Here is an 8,729-nt window from a genome sequence, read left to right on the forward strand (position 1 = left end):
TAAGTTGTTGAAGGTCCGGCACGCCCTAGGGCACAGCGGTGTAGGAATAATAATATAATATACCGGCTTCGACAAAACCCCGATGCCACATCTCAAGCTTCGCAACCGTGTTCTTGTTACTTAGTTAGCATTATTGAGCGCCGCGTTTCATGACCTTGGCAGTCGTACCTTTGACGGACCCTCCAGCGTTAATGAGCAATGGCACTTAGCCATGACTACAAGTGCACCCCTTCCGCAGCGCGGGATCGATATGCGGCCATGGTACCACAGGTAACCTCGGGGGCATGGCTTTCCTTCAGCGCCACAGGCCGAAGCGGAACAGGGACCTGTGTATTGACAGAATGAAGTGGACACAAACGCCAGAAGAAGGACTGTCAGCTTGCTGAACCACATGATAACGGCGATGGTGATCTGGGACTGTGGAGAGGTACTTCGCGAGGAAATGGTGCGGGACTGACCGAGGAACGGTAAAGTAAGGAGGCAGCTAGCCCGGTTTAAAGCAATCTGCCAGCAGCAATGACGCCCAGCCCTCCCTACATATGTTCGCACTGGGGAACCGCATGAAGGCTGAATGAGTGAATTATCCCCGCTTGGGCTGTCTTGGCTTTCTATTTCTCGCATACTGACTCGCCGGACCAGATGATCGGCAAGGTCACACATCAAAATCAGCCGGTTCGACTCTTAGTACAATGTCAGAATTTTGGGCAGTGACATAGGAGCTGTTGAGCCCAGGGCGGCACTTTTTGAAGTTCGCTGCATAGGTAAGACTCTAACGAAGCTAATAACACAAGAGAAGTAAAAGGATGAGTGAGAGATGAGGTTCACCCTCTGTGCACGCTTGAATCAGTCGCTCATGTTAACGGCGGTTCAGAGCGTTCATGTCCTTGGCGTGCTGGTAGACCAGCAGCTTGGCTTCCTCGTCGGCCAGGTAAATGGTGAAACCGTCGTTGTGGTTGCAGCCATACGAGTACTCGCAGTAGCCGTACTGCCAGTACATGCTACCGGCGAGCTTCTCCTCGACCGTGGTCTTCTGCCAGCCGCCAATGACCTCGGTGCGGGTCCGGTTGTCGACCCGGCCCGTGTACTCGAGCCGCTTGTCGGGCGTCAGCCAGCCGTATTCCTCGTGGACGACGGGCTTGCCGATCTTGCGGCCGGCGGCGGCGTGGTCGCGGATCCACTGGTTGGTCCACTCGACCGTCTTGGTCCACCAATCCGGGTACGAGTGGAAGACACCAAAGTCGATGGTCTTGATGGCCAGCTCGTGGTCAAAGTCGCCCCCGTCGGCGCCGTTATAGGCCCAGTCGTCCGACTCGCGGTTGAAGCCGCCCTCGCCGCCCCAGGTCACCAGGTGGTTGCAGTCCAGCTTCTTGATGTAGGCGCTCATCTCCGACACCCAGGCCGAGAGCACCGCGGGCGTGCACTTGTCGCTGCGGGGCAGGTTGCGCACGCCGTCGGCGCCGCAGCGGGGCTCGTTCGCGAGCTCCCACGCGAAGATGGTCGGCGAGTCCTTGTAGCGGGTAACCATGGCCTTGACATAGCGCTTGAAGGCGTCCTTGATCTTGGGCTGGGTGTAGAACTTGGGCCATGTCAGCTGAATATCGTGAGAAAAGACCTGGGGCGAGCTTACATCGTCGTGGTACTTGCCCCCGAGGTTGACCGTGTAGACGTCCATGCCGCCGTAGTCGGCCCAGTTGTTTGTCAAGGCAACGAGGAGCTTGATGCCAACTTTCTCGGCAGCCTTGACGACCTTGTCGAAGCCCGAGACGTCAATGGCAATGGTGCCATTGTCGTAGAACCTCTGGAAGACGACCTCGGTTGCGCCGGCACCTTCGCCGCCGTACTTGGGCAGACCGTCGGGGTTGTAGGTGGCATTCTTGTCGTTGAACCCCCAGGTCCGGAAGACCGTGAGACCTGCCTTCTTGGCCGCGGTCAACCCCTTTTCAACGTCCGCCTGGTCCTATCACACGCAGATTCTGTCAGCTTGATGCCCTGCCCGGAAGGAGGTTTTTGGCGAGTCCACCAACCCCATTGAACGGGAAGTAGTAGGCGTTGCTTCCCGCAAAGTGGAAATCTTTGCCCTGAAGCTTGAACTTCTGCCCTTCGACCCTGACGAACTTGTTCTTGGAAGGGGCAGCAGTGGCCGTGAGGGCCAGCAGGCTGGTGACGAGGAGCGAGGCTGAAAGGTGCATGTTGACGGTCTGGTCTGGTCCTGAGGATCTGGAGCACGCCCTCTTGCAGGAACTCAAACGCAACCAGACGTCCAAAAGCTCATGATATTTATCATCTGCATGCGGTTGGCCGCCTTCGCGTTAGAACTCCACTTGAATCAACAACGGAGCATCTTGGGCCGCCCCCCCAGAAAGGGGAACTTGGGGAAAGCTTGGCGGGCCTTGGCAGGTACGGGCGTAACCGCCTGTTCCTGTACCTATTCCCGGCCCGATGGGGTTGAGGGGTTCATCCGAGGCTTCTGAGGCTTCTCGAAGGCTTCTTGGTTACAAGTCCGGCCCTCCCGGATGCCAAGCCCCGCCAGCAGGTTGGCTGCATGCCACTATGCACAGCTGAACTTTTACGGCCACGGAGAGGCATGGACCGAGTCCCTTTCTGGATACTGTCCAGGAACCGGACTCATGTGATATCTCGCTTAGCGCTTCCCCGACTCCCCGACCAGTTTGACTTGCAGCTAACCAGGCGCGGCGGGGTCCGAGCCGCGCAGAAATATTGGTGCGTACGCCACAAGAGACGCATCTCGCGACTCATCTCGCGACTCGTGGAGCTTAGATCTCGATACTTGCCTGCGTTTGAGATTGCGAAAAACTAAATGATAAGTCACAGACACACAGACAGCGCCACCATGCGGATTTCCAATAGATCAACAACCCCTTGTTTGCTCCTCAATCTGCTCGCGCATAACCGTACCAAGGCAACGCCCGGAGCGATGGGCGCTATCGAGCCTGGCCTCTATTCATCCCCTCCCGAATCCCAATCTACCAGACCCTTTCTCTGCCGGGCTTCATCTCCACGACGTCTCGCTCAGCGCAGTCGTGCTGCAGCTTTTCGGCACGGTAAACGACCGGTTGGGATCGCTCTCCCAGGTCACAGCGCCGTTGCTGGCCACGTTGACAAACTTGTACTGGAAGCTGGTGCCGGCAGTCAGGTGGGCAGTGTAGGCCCAGACCGGGTTGGAACTGGTGTACTCCGACGCCGACAAGGCCGGCGCAGCTGACGGATCCCAATTCCCAAGCTCAGGAATCGAGCCGACGATTTTGATGACCTGGCCCCAGCTTGTCGTCGCGCGTTCCTTGAAGATCACCGCCACAGAGGCGGCGGCTGCGGTGCAAGACGCGCTCGGAGTAGTAGTTGTGGACGAGACAGTGCTGGTCGTCAAGGTCGTTGCACTCAAGCTGCTCTGGGAGGTTGGTCCGTCACCGGTGATGGCGATGTCGGCGCACGAGAGGTAAATCTGCCCGGTCTGGTACGAGTTCCACTTGAAGGACAGCAACGTGTGGGGCGACTGGTAGTTGGGGATCCGAATCTTCTTGGTGACAGGGAACCCGCCCGAGATGCTGGTGTAGCATGATCCCAAAGGCGCGTTGTCGACGCCTTGACATGCGCGCCGGGTGCTCGCTTGGAAGGCGTTGCAGGTGAACCAGTCGTTCCGCCAGCACGGTTGACCGGGCGAGCAGTCCGGGTTGTAGCCGCAGTCTTGCCCAGACACATCGGTGCATGAGAGTGTCCCGGCCTCGAAGCAGTTTTCAGCAGCCTGCTTCTCGGCTTGGGTCGGGAGGTAGCCTGGGGTGAGGAACTTGTTGACGAGGGTTTGGTTCTGGCAGATGCGGTAGCTGAACATGCCGCCGTGGTCACCGTTGTGGTCGACACACCACTGCACGTCGACGACCTGCCCCGGGTAATATCTGGCGACCACTGAATTGCCCCAGTTTGCCGTCGGCTGGTTGTAGTCGATGCTCACCCGCGCATTGTAGCCACAGGGACCGCTTCGGCCCACTGGTGCGGCGTTGAGATCTGGCCACGCCTGAACTGGTTCGAGGATGTTGCATTCGGGACAGGAATCGAGACCAGCCTACACACGCAGGTTAGATTCTGATGGTGACTTGGCATGCAAGGAGACTTTCCTCACCTCTGCGCCAAGCCGAGTTCGACTGGAAGGGATGGTTAGGTATCCGTGGCCATGGACCGACGCTGCTGTCGAGAGGATGACAGCTAAGTACGTCAGCTTCATTGTGTCGCTTCTTGGACTTGGTTGGATTTGGTTGAGGCAACCGAAAGGTGAAGAGAGTTGAGGGCAGAAAGCGTGTCCCGACGGGAGGGATGGGTTGTTGGGGTACTGGCAGTCAGCAAACGGTAGTCGACATAGACATAGGGACATTTATACGTATCTCACGAGCCAGACTTTACGAGCTACCTCCTTCGTGTCGTACTGTCCCCTATTGGCGGACAGGACTCGTCAAGTTTGCAGTAGAGGTAACTAGTTGTCACGCGAAGTCACACTCGGCCAATCTCTCGGTGCTCAAAGGGCAGTGCTGCCGAGGTAGGTCCATCAACAAGCTTGAGTCCTCCTTAAGTCGCGGAAACTTTTGGGAGTTTCCTGCGTTGTCTTCACATGGGAGTTGTCGGACCGACATACCCCGTGAACTGAGAATCCGGGGCCCCGCGCGGAGACGCGGGGACGGCTCTTCTCTGTCTTGGCGGCATGGCCTCGGTTAGTAGTGCCGGAGGAGCCTCGGCGGACATTTCTAGCCTGGGTAACTCTGTCGTCAGGACCTCAACGGGCACCACCACGCTGCCAAGTAAACGGGCCGAATCTCAAGATGTAACAGCAGACGACGCACCTTGATGCGGTTTGATTACTTCTAGTGGAGGTGTTGTGGCTCGGCATCCCTGTGCCGATGAAGACTTGGTTAGATCCTGACGCTGTTGCTGTGGGTTTAATTACCTAGTTAGGCCGATAAATAGTAAGAGGAGTTGGGTTGCGAAGGGACAGGAGGGCTAAACGCACGAGCGAGAGAACCTTCTTGGGACAGTGATATACTGCAACGTCTACAAAGAAAATGTCTAGACAGAATGGACATCGTGGAGCTACTCCTTCTTCATATCCTACATGACTCCTCCTCCTCATACAAACATGCAAGCTCTCATATGGCCCTTCGTGTTTGGGCCCGGCGGACTACTCAAGTGATAGCAATTCGACCCATAATATTGTTGTATACTGGAGACATTAAACAAAAGGGATGGGCCCAACTTGTCCCAGGGTCGCCATCGTTTCCCGGGCATGCCACTCTTTCGTTGACATGGGCATTTTCTCAGCGCGCATCATGCCGTGGATGTATGTTTCTCCAATCAAATACCATACATCCTGACCCTCAATCGTTGTTACCTTGCGCGCGATGACTGGCTTGCCGTGGCCGATGATGGCAATCACGGCGTCCCCGGACTGTGTCTGGGCCGGAGCAAGACCGAGCAACCCCGAGGTTGTCATGACGAGTCTGCGCATCTTTGTTCTTGCCTCCATCGCTTGGCGAGCTGCAGACGTTTCGATCGGACCTGTGTGTCGTTCAGCGTTGCCGCTCTGGGCAGAGGGTGTGCACTCCTGCTGTTGGCATGCGGGGTTGCCGGCTGCCGGAGCATCGGCAAGGTGGGTGAAGTAAGTGGACAGAGGGCGGCCATTGACTAAGAAGTTTGCGCTGGACTTGAGAAAGTGCCAGTTCCGGTAGAAGGTCGAGTGTTTGGGCGGTTCATCGACTAGATGGCCTCGTATTAGCTTCGCCCTCTTGATAGTAAGATACCTTATGGACTCAGCCAAGCAAGCATCCAACAGGGGAGTGTTTCTATTCAAACACATACCTGGAAATGCGGAGTAAAGGCATTTGAATGACTTGGGTGCCTCTGCACCGTTGATGTCGCATCCGCCAACGAGAACATCGTAGATTACGTCCTCTCCACCGTCGTCCCGAGTCGCCATGGCACCTGCCCCGGTAGGTTGCACTATCCTAGGCAAGGGATCCGCCTCAGTGAGGATCATCGTCCCGGATTGGATATCAGCCCTGGACATAGCGCCCACTCCATCAATCATGTCGACCACTTTGCCGGTGCAGACAAGGGTTCGATCGACTATCTCGGGGCGGCCCCAGCTGATGTGGACATATCCCCCGGCATGCCAGTTTCCGTCAATGATCCCGATCCTTCTCTCGGGCTTCGCTCCATAATCCGGAACCCAGGACGGTTTCTCTCTCTGCTGTTGATTGCCATGTATATCAGTGAGCGACATAAAGCCGCCGTCCAGTAGAGAAAAGAAATCCATGCTCCCGTGCTTTATGCAAGCCTCCGAGAACTCGGTGAAGACAGTGACAATGTCCTTGGAGTAATCGACCTTGATATCCAGGTCCGGCAAGCCGCGGATGTTAAGCATGCCGTAGATGCGGTCATGCTGCACCGAGCACATGGTCTGTGCCGTGAGTGTGATGGCGCGGCGGATGGGAGAGCCCAATAGGGGCCCATGCTCATGAAGATTAGGAGCCAAGATCGGCACGATGTTGGGCGGCAACTTAGGCAGCTCTGACCTGTGGCCCGCGATCTCTAGTTGGGCGATTTGCGCAACGTGCAGAAGTGAGTGTTCTTTTCCTTCAGCGATCAGTCGTTGGCACCGGATGTTCTCCCCTGTGACCTCTCTGAGGATGTCGAGAATGGCGGTACATCTCAAGGCGCCATCCCGAATATACCGCCACTGCGTGATTCGGGACCCGCAAACGATGGGCATGCCTGCTCGTCCCATGCAGAGCTCCTGGATAATCCATAGTCGCCGCCAGTAAGGCCGGTTGAAAAAGTCGTAGAGTGAAGCAGCAATGTCCTCAAAGTAGGCGAATATCTTGCTGTCGCCGAGCTCCTTCAACGAGTTCTTTCTGAAGTTGATGTACCTCGTGTCCATGCGGATTTGGGCCATAGTGCGCCACGTAGTTGCTGTAAGGGGGTCGCTCTTATCGAGCACTTCGAGATACTCGGCCCGGTAGTCGGCACTGATGTCCTCGAGAAACTGGATGGCGAGATCGCTTCCTGGTTCCTCAAGTCCCAGCCAGACAATGACGTTGGCAGCATGGCTGTAAATAGAAGCCATAATTTGCACTTGCTTTTCCTTTTCGGATTCGTCCGCTTGGTTGATACATAACGAGTCGACCCACAGCTTGCCGCCCAAGCGGAAATAGTCCAGCTTTCGAAACTCCCGCAGACCGGCTTCAAGATTGGCACGCACCGGGACATTCTTGCCGTTCACCATTATCTGAGCCGTGGGCTTGGGAGGTCCCCAGGCATAGGACATGGCCACATAGGTGTCCGGCTTGATAGCGCGCTCAAGGTTCTTCATGTACGACGCGTGGCTCTGATCCCGTGGGCGCAAAAACGGGTTGAGACTGTCCGGAGAAAGCAGCCCGGTATGGGTAATGCGCGGAGACCGCCTTGTAATATGGACCGCAGAACCTGCTGCGTCTTCAAAGCTGTGGAAGACTACTTCAGGTCCCGTGATACGGAGTTCGCCGTCGCCTCGAGTGTCGGTCGTAAGCCTGAGCCTGTCCTCGTGACTAAGGAGGTTTGCAATATTGTCGACCGGAAATGTTAGGACGGGTTCTCGGTGAAACAGGTGTCTGAGCACCTTGTTAGCCGCTCGGGTGACCCAGGAGGACTTGCGCTTCTCATAGGCTCCAAGGAGAGGAACCATCTCCTGGCGAAATTCTTCAACAAAAGTTTCGAGTGGCGGCTGGGTTATGCACTGATCAAAGCTGATGTAGGGCGATGGAAAGCTAGAGCCGTTTTTTTGTTCCATGTTGGTCGGAAGCGGTTGGTCGCGGACTGTCATGGTGCATCGCATTGGTGCTGTGTCGGGATCCTCGCCCACAGGCACAGGGCTCAATGTGATGAGTCGAATCTGCCTGTGGTGAAGCTTGAGGCCTGTGTAGTCCATCTTGTTGAACCGACGTTGAGATCGTGATGAAGTACTAGAAAGAATGCATGTGGCTGGAATGTGAGAGACGAGAACTCGAGAAGAAACTGTCTGGTGGGGTGGTCATTTTAACAGGGGTTCCGAGACGGCGCGGAGTCAGCCGCACGAGGCTACATTGAGTTAACTTCAGGTAGGCTAGTACGGAAGCCGATAGGCACAAAACGAACATAACCACCTTAGCACTCGAGCACTGCGACCATTTTGATTAGCTTGCACCAGGGTGTGATTAGAATAACAGTAGCGTAACCCCCATTACTACATCTTTGATCCATCTTACAAGACAAAGCCCAACGCTGGCCAATCAGAGCCGAGAATTGATCCTTGCATCGCATATTCAGCCGCACCCTCTTGCTCCACAACACTGTATGGGCTTCGACGAGATCAAGTGGATATTGAAGGTCTTTTTTGGTGGGGTGTCAGGCGATGACCCCGCAGATGACGGCCCAGCCCTTGATATCACCAAAAAAACCGGGGCCCAGATGATATTTTCACACCACGCTGTGAAGGGCTCATTAAATCATCTGCGAGTGGTGTCTCTAGATAGAGCTCAATCTGGCAGATTTAACACATAATTTTTCTCCAAGAAAAGCTAAGTGGTGGTGGAGGGATTGGGTGTCGAAGCTTCGCTGCCACCTGGGTACCTTGTATGGCCCTGTAGCACAGGAGCCGATTAGAGGCCATGTGGAGGCTTAGGGCCCTGTAAACACAGACGCCAATGAGGGCT

The 8,729-nt window shown here is 55.8% G+C and overlaps 3 protein-coding genes across 3 annotated transcripts; all 3 read right to left on the bottom strand.

Moving 5' to 3' along the window:
* Positions 1 to 483: 483 nt before the first annotated feature.
* N657DRAFT_602958 (glycoside hydrolase family 5 protein) lies at positions 484 to 2,326 on the bottom strand. Its single transcript, XM_062790131.1, has 3 exons — positions 2,025 to 2,326; positions 1,628 to 1,957; positions 484 to 1,576 (listed from the first exon to the last, which is right to left on the bottom strand). Exons 1-3 carry the CDS (start codon positions 2,187 to 2,189, stop codon positions 857 to 859), a joined length of 1,215 nt encoding a protein of 404 aa, XP_062644120.1. The 5' UTR covers positions 2,190 to 2,326; the 3' UTR covers positions 484 to 856.
* A 336-nt stretch (positions 2,327 to 2,662) lies between these two features.
* N657DRAFT_602961 (carbohydrate-binding module family 20 protein) lies at positions 2,663 to 4,270 on the bottom strand. Its single transcript, XM_062790132.1, has 2 exons — positions 4,136 to 4,270; positions 2,663 to 4,078 (listed from the first exon to the last, which is right to left on the bottom strand). The coding sequence occupies exons 1-2, from the start codon at positions 4,235 to 4,237 to the stop codon at positions 3,011 to 3,013; spliced, it is 1,170 nt and encodes a 389-aa protein (XP_062644121.1). The 5' UTR covers positions 4,238 to 4,270; the 3' UTR covers positions 2,663 to 3,010.
* Positions 4,271 to 5,027: 757 nt separating this feature from the next.
* On the bottom strand, positions 5,028 to 8,057 carry N657DRAFT_649126 (HET-domain-containing protein). The gene is made up of 2 exons (XM_062793659.1): positions 5,860 to 8,057; positions 5,028 to 5,757 (listed from the first exon to the last, which is right to left on the bottom strand). The coding sequence occupies exons 1-2, from the start codon at positions 7,826 to 7,828 to the stop codon at positions 5,234 to 5,236; spliced, it is 2,493 nt and encodes an 830-aa protein (XP_062644122.1). The 5' UTR covers positions 7,829 to 8,057; the 3' UTR covers positions 5,028 to 5,233.
* Between the last annotated feature and the right edge of the window lie 672 nt (positions 8,058 to 8,729).

The sequence above is a fragment of the Parathielavia appendiculata genome (genome assembly GCF_033297405.1).
Source record: "Parathielavia appendiculata strain CBS 731.68 unplaced genomic scaffold N657scaffold_17, whole genome shotgun sequence".
Taxonomy (NCBI): domain Eukaryota; kingdom Fungi; phylum Ascomycota; class Sordariomycetes; order Sordariales; family Chaetomiaceae; genus Parathielavia; species Parathielavia appendiculata.